Source organism: Homalodisca vitripennis, chromosome 5 (assembly GCF_021130785.1).
Source record: "Homalodisca vitripennis isolate AUS2020 chromosome 5, UT_GWSS_2.1, whole genome shotgun sequence".
NCBI lineage: Eukaryota > Metazoa > Arthropoda > Insecta > Hemiptera > Cicadellidae > Homalodisca > Homalodisca vitripennis.
The window spans coordinates 155,749,651-155,766,794 of NC_060211.1; the positions used below are offsets into that span (position 1 = coordinate 155,749,651).

At 31.5% G+C, this 17,144-nt stretch overlaps 1 protein-coding gene across 9 annotated transcripts in view; it reads left to right on the top strand.

The window, feature by feature from the left end:
* Positions 1 to 17,144, top strand: part of LOC124363051 (transmembrane and coiled-coil domains protein 2) — a 60,747-nt gene that overhangs the window by 26,619 nt on the left and 16,984 nt on the right. For 4 of the 9 annotated variants that reach the window (XM_046818118.1, XM_046818117.1, XM_046818119.1 and 1 more), the window contains 6 exons: positions 498 to 648; positions 1,643 to 1,799; positions 3,918 to 4,149; positions 6,277 to 6,321; positions 7,716 to 7,798; positions 15,323 to 15,645. In XM_046818118.1, the coding sequence (XP_046674074.1) occupies positions 498 to 648; positions 1,643 to 1,799; positions 3,918 to 4,149; positions 6,277 to 6,321; positions 7,716 to 7,798; positions 15,323 to 15,645 (991 nt within the window). Of the gene's footprint in view, positions 1 to 481; positions 649 to 1,642; positions 1,800 to 3,917; positions 4,150 to 6,276; positions 6,322 to 7,715; positions 7,799 to 15,322; positions 15,646 to 17,144 lie in introns of all 9 variants that reach the window. The other 5 variants (XM_046818127.1, XM_046818120.1, XM_046818123.1 and 2 more) reach the window with 4 other exon arrangements.

Genomic DNA, 17,144 nt, shown 5'->3' on the forward strand with positions numbered 1-17,144 from the left:
CCTGCATTGATGGCAACGAATGAAAAACATCCCTCGAGGTAGAACTATCAGTAACATATAAATATTGTAGAGGGTCTGATTACTAATGTCTATGAGACCTATAAACTCAATTTTATACGTAAAGAATAAAAAATTTCGTTATTATCGTTATTTCAAAAAAAGCGTTATTAATTTGTTGTGCAAAAGTGGTTTGTGGGTGCCTCCTGGTTGGTTGTGGAAATTAAAATATATAGTACATTTTTTAAACAGTTGTTTTATATAATGTTTTTAACTACAGCTAAAGTGTAACTGTATTATGTGCAAGCGAGAGGATTAGGCCTGTGATTTAGCTTATACCTGTTTCTTCTTCATTTTCCCTTCTTTTCATCTAATAAATACAGTAATCTATGTGTTGAGATAATGTGTGTGTACCTGTGTTACTGTAAGCTGTATGCTTGTGTGATGTCCGGGGCAGTGTGTAATGCTGTGCAATGATTGCTAGGCACGTTTTCCGGCAGGCACCTGGTGGACGGGAGCATGAGTCGGTGTAAGTCACCCGTGACCTCACGCCACGAACGGGGCGGGTCCAATGACGCAGCGATGGTCCGGCCCGACACCTCGTCCAATCACGGCTCTGACGACCCCCCACCCAACAATGATGATGAGCCGGTAGGTGACTGATCAGCATCGGGCATGAGTGCCGGGTGGAAACGGGATTAGATGCGATAACTACCAAAGTGATATAGGCCAGTTATGGACGTCACCTTTACTTTGAGAAAATTTGATTATTTTTTTATGATGGTGTAATACCAATCGTAGGAATGACATAAGTATAGGTTAGAGATCTGAGAAAAGGCAAAATGTTGTCATATACAAAACACTGTTTTATAAATATTATAAAAACGTTTGTGCTTATATAGAGTTATTGCTAAGTATTTTTTTAGTTTCCTAGTAGTAGTAGCCTATTAATTGTGTTAGTTTTGGGAAAATATTTTTAAATTCCGTGTTTGTGTAAAATCTAAAAATTCAAAATTATTCACTATATAAAAGTATACATCGTTACATTTTTTATACATAATAAATTAGCAGCACATGCTTATTTTATGTTTTAAGTTAAACAATTTTACTGTACAAAGCTAACAATTAAAAAAAATATATAAATAAATTGTGAAATTTATAAATAATATAGGATCATAAATATAATCCTGTAGACATAAATATTAATATTGGAATATGTGTTGTAATTCACTAGTGGTATTAAATAAAAATATTTCCAATACTCCAAGAAATTTCAATCCAGTAGACATTTGCAAAATACTCAAATAGGCCTGCCACATTTCATCTGTTCATATTCATAAATTCTTTATTCAAAAACATGCACAAGATACGTTGAATAGAGTAAAATAATATCATTAAATCAATCAGTAAAATAAAAACCATGAAACATCAATAGTTTCTTACCTTTACTCCGGAAAGAGTATTATGATTTTAGGACATATTTTTGTTTTGCCCTCTGGAACTACAGGATTTATATACTATGTGTTTTGTTGTTTCACGCTTCTTCAGTTTAATAAAAGACTTTAGTGTAAAATTATTTTTGAATAGGTGTTACAGTTTTCACAACACGACTCTGTTGCCATAATTGCTGGTGTGTTGTTTGTAGGATTTGTACCTCCAATCAGCATCCTTTATCTCCAATGGGTCGAACGAGCTGGTGGAGGACTGTGACGGGGAGAAGACCAAGGCTGCCATCGAGCACATCTCAAACAAGATCAACAGGACACGGGATCAGATTCGGGGCGAGCAGACGGCCAGAGACGGTTCGTGTACTTTCTCTCTAACACTCTCACAACTTTCCGCTGGAGTTTTATTCTTTGGCAGTTGAGGGATGAATATAAACTCTTGGCCAAGTACAATTTTGTAGTATTGAATTCAATTTAAAACTAGACTAGTCATATCAAAGAATTTACAAACCACTCTAACTCGTGTAAAACCAAATTTAGACATACACATCCGTTTTTTCTTTATAATTTTATGAAAAAGGCTATAAAAGCCTAATATAGATACCAAATTTGTAAGTAATTAAAAACAATTTGTAAAATATCTTTTGTTTTCGCAGTATTAAATTGAGATACTTAATTCTAATGTTCTAAAAATTGATTTTTAAAATGATTTTGGTTATTTGTAACCTAGTGGAAACATTATGGATCTGAAACTAGGACTGGGCCTCGTGAAAAAGTTGAACAAATTTTTGTTCTAATACTGTTGCATTTTTTCCAATTCTGAATATTGTTTTTATCACTGATTTCAAAATATAGATACTGTAATGTCATTTGATGGGTTTTATAACTTACTTTGTTTTATATTTGTGTAGGAGTATTAATTTCTTAAAAATTAAGAGTAATTAAGTTCACTTCTTTAGTTTTGGTTACTTCCCCAGTATCTCTGAACTTTTTTAGAGTTGGACATTTTTGATTCCTCTGTGTTTTGTACTTAATGTTGGAATGAGTACATCCTGCTGTTATTGAGTTTAGGCTCACAAATTTAAATACCGTAAAGCATTTCAAACTCAATTTTTATTGATTTTAAGTTCATTTCATAGGAAAAAAACACAACAATTAACACATTTCTCAGGTGATCACTTTTCTGTGAAGGGACTTTTCCAATTAAGAATCGTTTTTGTCTAATTGATCTTCCATTAATACACATTGAATTAGCTGTATTAGTATTTGATATTACAGAATTACTTAAATTCAATACACAGTGTCGAATGGATATTTTTATTACCATTATGATATAATTAAATACTGCGTGACATGGAGCTGATTTCTATGCTGATTCAAACTTCCAAACAGTATCAGCCATGTATAATTCCTCCAATTGTCACAGTTTGTTGATAAGATAGGCAATTGTAGGAAATGGCAATTGTTACCAGTTCTATAAGCATATAGCTATAGCATCAAACCATTCCATATCTGTAAAGTAATTTTTGTAATTCTTTTACAGATACATTATTTAGGATTGCAGATTTGTGTATAAAGTTTCCAGAGCCGTTATTTGAGACAGTTTTTATTTGACTATATCTTGTTACAACAAAAATGTTATGAATACTATGTTTCAGAGGTTTCAAATTACTGTTGTTTACATTTTTAATTCGTATGTAATTTGTTTTAAATGTATTTATCATTGTTTTTGAGTCCAGAAGTACTATTTTCTGCTTACTTCTATGTGTTCTACAAAGTATTATTCTTTATTATTTTATATTTTTTGTATATTTAAATGTAATTTACATATAATAATTTATTAAAATTATTTTGTGATTATCTATGGTGAAATGTTACTAACACTGTAAAAGACTCTTGGTAGGATTACAATATCTTTTTGGCTCTAACAATATCTATATTCATACTTTATCTATTCTATATACAGACACTGTAAAGTAAATGAGCAGAAAGTAGATAACAAGGAATATGTTGAATAGAACTTATTGAAAGTGACTGATTCAGTGAATTAAAAAAAAAAACATTTTTATTTGTGGTTATTATAGAACATTCTTATAGGTTTACATAAAAGTAATATTTATTTCAATTGTTATTATAAAATATATTGTTAGAGGAACAAAGTACTAATCTAAATATAACCTTTTCGACATCATGTTCCCTTGTCAACTGAAACGGCCTTGTGTTGTTAACTTATTTTTCCGACATTTGCTGTTAAATTTGTTTTAGAAATTTAACATTTCTTTTCAAAAATTTTCTTCAACATGTTGGTTATCTATAGGTAACTTTTGTTTCTTTAGATTGTCAATTTATTCTTACAAGTTAGCTACAAACTTTTAAATTTTATTACATGAATAATTTTAATGTAACAAATTAGTACTTTCAATCACACTTCTCTCTCCTTATCTTTCCTACATGTCATTGGGTTTTCTTTGACAGATAATGTGGACGAGTACCTGAAGCTGGCGTCTAACGCAGACAAGGTCCAACTGACGAGGATCAAGGCGGTGTTTGAGAAGAAGAACCAAAAGTCGGCACAGAACATCTCACAGCTGCAGAAGAAGTTGGAGAGTTACAACAAGAAGTTGAGGGAACTGGAGATGCATGGTGTCTCCGGCCACCACCATCGGCAGCCCAGGGAGATGCTAAGAGACATGGGACAGGGTCTGAAGTGAGTAGTTATCTAAGCTTACATGGGAATGTGTATGAAGGCAAGAGAATCAAAAAAGTTTAGAGCATGTGCCGGAGATGGCATTTTATTAATTTTGAATACAGTCTTCTTAGAGAAAATATGGGTGGAAACAGTGAAACGATTAACATATATGAAAAGCATGGAAATATGTAATGGAATATTTAAGGTAAAAACGGGAATTGAGAAGGAGAAGTAGGATATTTACAATTTACTACGAGGTTCACTCTGAAAGTTTTGATATACTGACATACTGCAAAAATCTTATCATTCATATGTGATTGTGTTCTAACGTCAGTCAGTACCAGCCAGCAACTTTGGTTCATCATTTTGCTTGTTCTTCTGTAAGAAAAGATCAGTTTTGTGAAGTTATTGAGAGAGATAATTTTTATGCTGTTTTTCTATGAATTTAAAGTTGGTTTGTTCCAAGAGGAGAGTGTCAAAACTGCCTTTGGTTCTGAAGCACCATCCTATGCTACAATTTTTAGGTGGTATTCAGAATTTTGAAGGGGGTGTAATTCACTTCCAGAAGACGGAACCTTCGGGAAGGCCAAAATCCGGCTTCAAGAAAACTTTGAAACGATCTAATTACAAGACTTTGTGTTCTTAATGATTTACAATTATAATGGTTGCAGTATCACTGAAAACCATTTTACTCATATATTTGATGCAAACGTCTTTAGTCTAATAATGCTTTCCCATTGTATAACCAGCATCAAGTAACCTCCAACTTAAAATTAAGTACAACTGGTTTTGCAAATAACGCCATATAGCCAAGCTCACCCATTGTTCTTTATTATATTCTAATTTGTTGTAGATTTCTGTTGAAATTGCAGATTTAGCTATTGGTTTATATAATTTATGAGTCCTTGATTTTTGACAATAGATATGGTAATAATATTGTATTTTGAACAAATTTAATAAGGCAGTCAGTACATACATATGTTTTATAATAATTTATGTCAGCTCATCCCAATAAACTTTTGAGATGGTACCTTTTGTATTAGAAGATAAACAATTGTGAGCTCTAAAAATGTCATCCATTAAGTTCTGAAGTGTAAAAATTGAGTCCTGGATATATTTTTCTTCAATTCCCAATATTGTGATATTAGCATAAAACTATTTTTTAGTTTTCATTTAGTTATTTATAAATTACATTTTTTTATGGTAATATAAAAATGAAAATGTGAATAGTTTTACATATTTTACAGAGTCAAATGAAAAATCTATAGAATAAACAGAATACAAAATTTACCAACTCTGATTTACAATTTAACTCAAAAATAGCAGCTTAATATAAAAAAGAGCTTTTCATTCAAAAGTGCCAGTAAGAATATATCTAAGATTTTTCCAATTTTGTAATTTTGTTAGTAGTTACAGAAAATTCCGCATGTTTCTCAATTATAAGGTTTTATATTGTCTCAGTTTTTTAGTGGAGTCTACTGTCATAGTCCAACTTGTAAAAGTTATTCCAATATTATTTACCCTGTGGGTGTTCTTTTATTTTAATATTTTAACACCTGTAGAGCATGTATATTTGTAAGGTAACTTCTGTGGTGTTACGATTAATTAGGTTAAGACTCCCTTAAATAGAGTACTGGTATAGTTACACATATTAGTCATAACAATTATATATAATTACTATGCAATTATGCACATTATTGTTGCCAGCCATTGATTATAATTGTCATCAATTGTGCCCATTTTTATAATTAATTATAATATAAGTAATTATGTGCAACTCTACCAGTGCTCCATTTGCTTCTCATATGTAAGTGTTTGCTGAAATTAATTATGGTCTTCTTTATATAGATTAAAAAATTGGTTTTTACTTATCAATTTCTACTCATGTGGCATAAACATAGTCATGTTTTTCATGATTAGAGTTTCGTTTTTTTCTGGAATGATTAAGTGTTATCTCTCTATGTGTGTGAAATGAAGCATTTGCAAAACTTGAAAAGCTGACTGAAGAAAGCAGGTGTTTTGAATGTTTGCTGTCAAGTTTGTTGTTCACAAATATTGGGTTTGAAGTGTACTTGAAGTGGGATTGTGGTTATCAGTCGTCGAAGTCGGGTCAAGTAATCCTCTAACGCAGTTTATATATTTCAGACACGTTGGAGGAAATATCCGAGACGGAATCTCTGGTTTGTCAGGGTGAGTTGGTAAATATATTTTTGCAAAAGCTTCAGTCATATTGGCTCTCGGTTACATCTTCTGCACTGTTACTAACATTTTCCTGTTTATAAGTGAATGCCTTTTTATTTTTACGGCCTTTTTAGGTTATAAAAGATAATGCTAGGCTATTGAAACGTTTTGTTAATGTAGTTTTATTATATTGTCGTTTAGGCTCAATATATTGTAAGAATCATATTTGTGGTTTCCGCAGATGATTTAAAGTTATTTCGATTACTGTTGGGAAATTTGTATAGAACTAATTATGTTTTTTTAAATGAACTCATGTCAAAAAAATGTCTGCAAGTTTTCAGTTCAGAAAAAAATACCCATCTTCATGGAATTTCATTAAGTTCAGTAAATTTAATTTTCTTTATAAACTTTGGTAGTTGACTTGAATATTCAGTTGTGTACTTCCCAAACTGTAATGTATAATGAAACTTGACTGAACAGATCAAGACAAGTAGTCAGCAATAATAACTCTTCCAATGTTATTTATTTTGGAATTATTAAAATTATTTTCGAGTTTTCAGATCTAGATCATTATTTATTCAGCCTTTCCCCAAACTTCGTAACGTCTGTGCACTTTAATTATTGTTATAAGTCTATCTCAGCTTACTGAAATTATCATAAATCTTACTAATTACTCACCGCATTAACTTTAAAACTTCAAATTTATTGTTGTTAATTACATCACTGATTTTTAAATTAATAATTGTTTTCCACTGTTGATGATGGATCGTTTATATGTACTTTTATTTAATTCCAATTCTTATCTTTATTGTGTATCTCTTTTGAAAGAAACCTTTCAACAAAAATAAAATTATCTGTGATCCCAGTTGTAGAAGAGTCATCTAAACGGTGTTGTGATCTAATAATTTGAAATTTCAAATACTCCAGAGTATAGTAATACTTCCAAACATTTAGAGTAAGCTTAGGGTTTTTTTTTAAGAGTGCTGTCAAGAAAACCCACATTTCAACACCAGATCAACCGAACCATGTCTGTTGTCACAGGATGGCTATAAAGGTTCAATAAGTGAAACGGGAATATTTATCTACAAACACTCCCTGCTGCAATTGACAGTGTAGTAAACATTGTTGCATTTGTAAATATCACAAATTGGTTCATTTTGAACTTAATCTTCATTCAGTTGAATTATTGTCAATGAATTATACCAAGAGCTCAAAGATATTAATGATTGATTGAAAAGGTTGTATGTTACTAAGAGAATCGTAATCACACTCAATATCAAGATGGAAGTAAAAGAAACAAGGTCAAATATTTTGTACGATTTGTCAGTTCCTTCACTTAACTTTAAAATTGTTTGTAGTATATATGGTTTTAAAAGGATTCTGATTTACTCCATGTGTTTCAGGTCTGTGATGTCGAAACCACGAGAATTTGCACATTTGATAAGAAACAAATTTGGCAGTGCAGACAACATCAACTCCATGTCAAGTAAGTATCTTAATTTCTTATATTTATGCTTATCGTTTGTAAAGAGATGATGTTTTTATAAATATCAAAAATGTTATTTTCTCAAGACAGAATTTTCTTGTAGAAACCTTTCTACTTTTTATTGATATTAAAAACTTTATTTTTTTGGAAGAGAAAGTGCTGTCAAGAACAGTTTAGTCTTAATTGGAGTTATATGTTCTTATGTAAACAAGTTTTAAATTATGCTATTGTATTTTCTATGCCTACTGTTTTTACACAATTTCCCAAATATTCTAATGTCATTGTTGAATAAGTTTAGTAATATCAGGTTTAATATTTTTTACTAGCATACAATTCTCTAATGGACGAGGAAAAATTGTTGTTTTGTGGCCACTTCTTCATTGTCAATTAAATTAAAGACAATTGTCTTTCTTGGGTACATCCTCATCGGAATAGAGATAAAATGCGTTTATTGTTGTGGTATAAGAAATTATGAAAATATTTTTTAGTTATTTTTCTCTTTTGCTCTTTTCCCAATCTACGCAGGTGCCATGAATATTGTACATCATCGTCAAAATACAAAAATTAGCATTGATTCTCTACATATTGGCTAAATATATGTACAGACAAATATTAGCTATTTATTAAGTTATTGTTTTGAATAAAATGAATGCATTTAAAACAAAAGTGGCTGTCCGTGTATTTATCATTTAGGCTGGGATGGCAGATTCTGCATAATTATCATGAAAGCGTCCATTTTTACTGATAATGAAGTACGTCATTGTGTTCACTAAGACAGCACTGCAAGTTTAATTTTATCCTACATTACATTGTTTCAGCTTCCTAATTCCTAAGCAAATAAAGGACATACAACTTTTTAAGGTCAGTTAGTTAAGTGTTTTATATTAGGAAATGACTATGTTTTTAATTTGATGAAGACTCATTAATTAAATTTAGAAAAATGTCCATAACGTGATATGATATGACTTTGAAATTTAGGACTATCTTCGTTCAAGGGTTTTCTGTAATGTGGTTGTTAAAAGAATATGTTGCTTGAATGAAGTTGTAACCGTGGCCTATTTAACTTTTGGACCCATCCAATGAGTGATAGTTTCTTATCAATATGAGGTCAAGTTCTTATCAATATATAATGGAGTATCTGGTTGAATGATAACTGTCTAAATGAATTAGATTAATATTTTTTTTAATTGCTTTTTTATAGTTAATATACAACCATTTTAACTGAACTTTCTTACTTAATGTAACATGACTGTGGATTATATTGTATGTGTGTGTGTTTCATACAGTTTAACACACTGGCTACTAATGATGTATATTGCCCGCCATCAGTTAGTGCCGGAATAACAACCGATTACGGGCACTGTCCGTCACACTAAGTTTGTAATTTTGGAGTCGAAAAATATTCCCAATATCGATTATTTTGGAATTTGTCTGTACTTTATTATATCGAAGGTCTGTTAAATTATAACATACTCTCTCGAAATTGATTGTTGTTTACAGTTTCATCTGTTGATTGTTTGTTCTCATAAGTTGCCGTCTGAAATTATGGTGCGGTAAAATTACGTTGTTAATTTCTGAGAGTTTTAGTAACTTTGTGGAGAACATACTCAGTGAAAGTAAAAATTTGATGGTGATATTTTCTGTGAAAGTTGCTATGAAGCAAACTTGGGAGTGGCCGAGGCAAGCGGAGCCCCATAATTTTTACTGTTTAGATCTGGTATAAATCCAATTGTTGCTGATCAATTAAATACGTAAAACATAAGATAATAAATTATAATTTTAACATGTTATGTGTGGTTGTTTCATATTTTTATTTGCTCTAAATACTTACAAAATGATTTCCATTGCAAAATGGAAAAATAATTCAGTACCTGAGGGTAAAAATATTTTTATTTTAATTGGTAGTCAATGATTTAAGCAAGTAAATCTAAACAAATTAATCTGTATTTGAGTTTACTTTGTAACACAATGTACAAAACTGAATAGTTCAATAATAACATATGGTAAAAGGTTTAGAGTTTACATTGATCTATGTCTTATGAAATGTTTGGACAGTAGTAACAAATTATTTTGAATGCATTACTGTTTTATACACAACTAATTTTACCATCTGTACTTCTTCTACTTGAGAGTAGAGATGCCATGAATATTCTGCTAATACTCGGTATTCAGCTACTTTTTTTAATATTCAGTATTTGTCCGAATACCAAATTATGGTAAAAAAAAAAAAAACATATTCAAAAAGATATATAATTTCAATCATAAATGGTTAATTTTCATACATAAAATAATGCTTTAATTCTTCAAATCTATCAAAGGTATGATGAATGATAACAAGTTTTTCAGCATTTGTTGATAGCAAACAATTGCACTTTTCTTCATAAATGATACCGGCTTCTGAAAATAACCTCTCACTATATACACTACTGCCAGGAGATGATAGATAAATCTTGGCAAATTTGGTCAGGATTGGATACACCTTTGCATTTGCTGACAATCACTTGTAAGGGTTTGCCATCTGATTCAGGCAAACAGTTTTCAAATAAAAATATCAATCTCATTCCCCACAAAACTTTTCTCTGTATGTCATCATTTTCATAAAGAATGACTATCATAAATGAGTCATCGTATCATATGAGATATGCCTTGTTAAACATTGGAATTTTCAATCAGTTGATAATATTCTTAATCAGAGATGTGGCGATATTATTGGATGCTTTGTCATGACAAATTCCCATTATTGGTTATCTTATCAAAGGACTGTTCTATCTTGTTATTGTTTATAATCTACCATCCGTTCCAAAAAAATGAAATGACACTGTCTTTTATACAGTCTTTTAAATCTACCTTTTACTATGTGTCGCTTTTTAATGCAAGTTCTGTACATTTTCTGTAATGTTTATTGTTGTAAGTATTAGGAAGGGAGTTCTTAGTACTTATTTAGTTATGTTAGCTTGTTAGAATTATGAACTGTAATTTGTATTTGTGTGAAATTATATTGCACTGATCACAGTTTCTAAACTGTAGATGAAGTAAATATGTAAAAATTATACATTTATATGAGAATTTAGTGATTGTTATTTTGTTGTTTAGGTTAGGCTAGAATGTCAATTAAGTCCCGAGGTGGCTCAGTGTTATTTTAATAGAACAATAGAGCTAAAAATCTTAACATTTTGAAAAACTATTTTTAAATGTATTCAGTGGACTGCTGCGCTCACAATGAGTCGGAGAAAAAGTTTTAAGTTTTAGTTGGAGCATAGGTCATGTAGCATATCAAATTGAAGGTCTGTATTATTAGATTACTATGTCTCAAACTCGATCTTAAAAGGTTGATGCTAACCAAAATGGCGGCTTATTGAAGTTTTGAAAGATCCTTAGTTACAGCTTTTGTATTATTTTCGTATTGTCTGTGAAGAGCAAGTACAAACATATTATATTAATATTTAGATTTGTTCAATGTGTGTAACATTTTTATATTTGTGATGATATATTGTATAACGTTTTACAATTTTTTTATTAGAAGGCAGAATTTATTTATGAACCCTTTGACTAGTAATCCTGCAACAGATTCGGGAACGCCCTACGTGCCACCTGTAGTAATCCCGATAGCAATGCGGGAAGCACTATGGTGCTAAACGGTTTTCATAATAATGTTTATTGATGAAAAATCTCTCTCGCTTGAATACGAATACAATCAAGCAAAATAAATAAGAAACCGTTTCAAGTAGTTTTTGTCGTTCCCACTAGATTGCAGTTGTTCTTTTATTTATTTATTTCAGACCCAATTGACAGTATTCAGGTCATATGACGGTATTCAATCAGATGTTTCTAGTAATCAGCTGATTCTATTTCTGTTTGTGTAGTGAATACAGGTTATGATCTCACTTTTACGTTACCGGTTACCTTGATTATAAACGTTTTGTTATATTTACAGTGAGTAAATAAACATGGCTGTTTGTGTAATAACTGATTACTTAAAATGGCGCGAGAAAGACTTACAGACAAATTTTTGGCTGAGGTGCTCCCCTGAGATCCCAAAACCAAACCCAAATCACCTAAAAAAAAATCAAAAATTAAAAAAACTCACTTTTTAGATCACTCTTGCTAAGAAAAAACCTACCAGTGTTAAGTGGACTAATAGAATGCGAAGATAAAAATGTTTGACATTACATATAGGTGACCTTTTTACTATGTTTCTAGTCTTGTTCATTCTTGGTTTAATGGTGTTAAATGTAATATATATATAGTTGTGTAAAACAATAATTAAATTAAATTTTGATACTTAATAATTAGGAATATGTGTGTGTTACACTCTAAATACCTCTAAAAATTAATTCAGAGGTGTTCATAATGTACTTTAAACTTTTATAATTGTAATTTCAGCTAGTTCTGATGTTTTTTTTTAGCAAATAATACACAAATAATTATGGCTTTATTTTGTATTACAAAAATATGGGGTTCCTTAATGTAAGTGTTTTAAAAGAAATTTGTACTTTAGAAATTCAATTTAAACACAAATTCAAATGTAAATGTAACAGATTCCAAAAAAATATTGTCTTTTACTACATAAAAAAATATTTGATATGGAGCAATGTTTTAGGAAGAGAATATGTATAAAGTGGAAATTATTCTATCAATTTAATTAAAGATACTTTCTTTTGCACATTTATGCTAAACATCCAATTGCCAGTCTCCTATGATAATTAATTTGTCTTCTAGGACTATCCTAATTAAAATTTGGTCCATAACTGTTTATGTTGGTCATCCAGTTGTCCTTAATAGGGTAATGAAGATAAGAGAATACTCAATATAATGTCTTTGCAATACTGCAAGCCATTACAATTTCATACGATTTCCACATTTCTTCAGACAAATTGATCATTATTTAAATGCTTGATTGTGGACATTAAGCTGTTAAAAAAAATATGTTCCCCTTATCATTTACAGTTTCCATTGATTCTGTACGATGGCTGACTTTAATATTCAATTTATAACCAAGGTCTAAATTCATAGTCCATAATTTAATAAATTGGTATATATTTGTATTACCCCGTATTTTACAGGGGGTATTCCAGATCCCGATATTGACCTCCCCAATCTTAATGCTAAATTCACTCCTGATTGCAAAATCGTAAACTTATCAAGACTACATATGGATCTGTTTCCAAGCCTTTGAGTTTTTTTTAAAGGTCTAAAGTCACAGATTGCTCTAATCTAAGAAGGCTTCTTGGAGAAAAAGTTGTTCTGGCTATAGATATTCAGCATTTATCTTGTGATGACCGTGGACATTTTCATTTGGGATAGGCTGCCTTTCTGAGATTAAGGTTACCATGACCTGCACAATGTGCTTTTACACGATGAGGATTTGCTCAAAACTGTCAGTTGTATAACTTCCCGAGAGCATGGTGCGTAATGAATATAGGATTCAAAGTGCATGTTATCATGCTACTTTTGTTGCTTTTAGTGCAAACTCTGATCTTCAGCAATGCAAAGATAATCAATACTGGCTAGAACATAATTCTGTCTTCAACCTTTTGTATTCAAAAGATAAAGTTCATGTATCTTTCAGTCTATGTAGTACGGAGGGATTTGTCACAGAGAAGTGAAAACAAGAACATTAAGGTATTGTACCGTATGACGATAACACATGGGGGTGGTGACTTCTGAGGTCGTAGTAATAAATACTAGAAATACAAAGTTTACTTATAAGTTCAGTTTAATTACGAAAACTTAAAAGCACCACTTTTAGATGGTAAAGGAAAAGTTATGTAATGCCACGTTGCTGCCAATTAGAATATAATAACTAAAAAGTATATCTTCTAGGTGGGCCTAAAATATCCAATGTTCTATTGAATTATGCGTACGACGTTTTACTTTACAAAACAATAATATTTCACTTCCCTTCGCAATAGGTAGACTCACAACCCGGGTGTCGGCGTCTTGGCACGAGACATTGAAGCTGTAGTCTAAGAACGGTTATTTCTAGAAGAGGAGTAGAAGTTGGGAAGTGGTAGCCATCTATTCAAACAACACGTGAGATACATCAGCTACGTAAACTCGCTTAAAACAAATTCGCGACGGTATTAGCCATTTAATGATACAAATTACTATTTATAACAACGTGCTCGTCGCCATAAGGACGACGCCACAACCTTTATCTATCTCCATCAAGCAAATAAAAGATCTTCAAGGGTAAGTTACTTTACTATTCACATCTTTACTTTACGTTACATTCATTTTATACGTTTGGCATCAAAGGGCTAATTTAATAATACGAAAAGATAAATTTTACTTACGGACAAAGCGCGCGAGGTCTGATCGGTTACGTAGTTGGGCTGCTACAAAGGGTTAGAAGAAAAAAAATTCATACGCGTGCCAATTAGGTAGTTACTCCGCCCAATAATTTAGTTCCGGAACATTGGATGTAAAAATATTATATTATACTGGCTGATTAGGTTGCGAAATTTACATTGTATGAAATTTAATTAACTAATTTACGGTACAGTATGTTCAGTCCAATTTAAGAATTAGTTATCGTCGTGCGTTCATTGGAATTACTACCAGTTAATAGGGTAATATTGTCAGATTTAACAGGAAGATTCAACATTTGGAAGATTTTAACAGAACAGTATAAACAGAACTAAACACAACACAGAATCTTGAGAGGCTCCTTTTTTTAGTTGTTTGTAGATGATGTGTTACAGTTCTCTCAGTTCTATGCTAACTTGTATAATATGCATTTTCTTTGAATTCAAGGAATTTTAATTTTTATAATTATTAATTTGAGATGAAAATTTCAATTATTTGGTTAACTGTCATTCTCCTGAGATTAGGCCTGTCAGTCTAATCTTTCTGTGTCGGATTAGTTGCCAAGCCCTAGCTACAATTAAATAGAACTTAATTTAAATAATTCATTCAATTTCATTTTAATTACTACTATAAATAATTACATATGCAAAATATGCATCTTTTTTCTATGGGTAATTAGATTATAAGAGATTCTGATTTGTGAACATTTAGTGTTTAAAAACTAATTGTATGATAACAAACAATGACTATTTTTTATTTTGTGAAGTTTTTTTTATGTCATAAATTTGGGCTATGAAACACAAATTCAGTATTGCTGTGTTATAATACAATGTATTGATTGAACTGTACTTTGTAGATTCAACTCTTAGATCACATAAACAAATTACATAAAGTTTATAATATTTTTGCTGTAAAACATTTCTCAGTGAAATATATTTTTTCAAAAGAAAGTAAAGAATGAACAGAACCATACAAAATATAAAGATAGGTTATTTCTGTCGGGCATTTAGTACTCATACCCCATGAAATCAGGCAAAGTCAATATACTGAATTTTGCAAAAAATATTTTTTACGTGATTCTCAGCTTGCAGTTATTTTATGTATGTAACAATACACCATTCTTCTTCTCTGTTATTTTACTCTTATAATTTAGGTTAAGCATATGTTAGATGTAATGGAGCATGTTGCATGAGAACACATGATGAGTGTGAGCAGCTTGGTTTGTGCCAGGGAGCGGGGAAACAGATGGCGAGGAGGGGGGAGAGAGGGGGCACCACGGGAGTGCAACACTGCCGGGCAACTGCTCTCTGGGCTCGACACACAGTGCAACGGGCCTCAAGTTCCCGAGCGATGACGGCAGCGAGTGCAGTAGCGTGACGAGTGAGAGCGTACCCGGGGCGACCACAGCTTCCCCCCACTCTATACCCACCCACACCCACCCCCACCCGCAGCCGGCCGGTTACGAGGTGCTTCTCGCAGAGGTGCGCAGGAACAAGCAAGAGATTGAACGGCTCAAGGACAAGATGGAGGCGTTCAAGGTAACACACTATTCAGTCACTTATTACATTTATTTTCAAGTCTTCAAATGTTAATAAATTGTTGATTGTAAACGTACTTTCTGTAATTTGATAATAAACAAGATTTATTAATTTGTGTATGTTACTGCAATTAACAAGATTCCTTTTGAAAGAAAAGGAATTATATTTATTGAAAGGAGATGGAGGAAGAAGATGACTGCAATGCCTTCATCTGATGTAGGTGAAGAAAAGTATATTTCAATGAAGAACAACTTCTTTAATGAAAAATGAACAACTGAATACAATGTTACAACTGTGTTTCACCTTATACGTTCACTGCTAATTATGTATCATCAGTACTAATGCTGAATCCTTTTTACAGTTGCATTACAGAGTAAAAAAATTAACAGTTTTTTTTTTTAATTGTTATTGTGTGAGCATTGGATACATGTAGGCATTTTTATTCTCACAACAATATATTCTCTTTCACACTCTGGGATTTAAGCGCCTCCCATAGGCATCTTTAGTACTAGCACATAGTATGTACATTTTTGCTTAGTCAGCATATTTTAAAAATGCAATAAAAATGTTACAAAATAGTAAAACTAAAACAGAATTATGTAAGTACAGTTATTCTACTCGTTTGGGTTTAACTGTTAATGGGAGTGATAATGAAGAGTCCAGTATGGTCTTGAAAAAGATTATTGAATTTAATCTTCCTAAATTCTGTTTCTTATTAGGAAAGCTTAATCACATTAACTGTTGATGCTTTTCCAATACCCAACCCAAGTACAGTTTCCAGTTTCTCTTTCATAAACTGCCTGAACAAAATAACCATTGTCTAAATGCTTCACCATTACTCATAAAATTTAACTGCTAACCACATGCTGCATATAGACATCACTGTTCACTATCAATCTTGTATATATTTAAATTTCCTTCCAGTTCAGCATACATTTTACCCTCTTAATCTGGGCAGTAAACTAAATATTCAAAGCCACTTTTTATATGTTACTTGCAGAATCTTGATTTTCTTGGATTCTTGGAAAAAAAATTGGATTTAACGATTATTGGAAGTTATCATATGGTGAAGTCTTGTGACCTATGATAATTTTAGCAGTTAACACATTGACTGTGATGGACGCAGCTTACTACTATCCCAGTTGTCCTAGTGTCATTACATGACTCGTGTTGCAGTAAGGTGTTAACAACGTATTCTTTAGCTAGAGGATGTATCATAGTTTAACACATTGCCTGAAGTGGACAGTCTCTGCTAATTATCCAGCTGTCAGTACATTACTCATGTCGCAGTGAAGGTGTTAAGCAATATTAAAAAAAATAGTAAGTTATTACTGTTTTAATTGTATAGCATATAAACAATTAGAAAGGAAAATAACTTGCTTCATAGGTTATTCATTGGAATTTTATTTCAATTCACTCTATATATTGTCCAACCACCAGATGTGAAATGATTTTTATCTACATATCCCTTTTAGTTGCTTCTCTACTTTAGAACATGC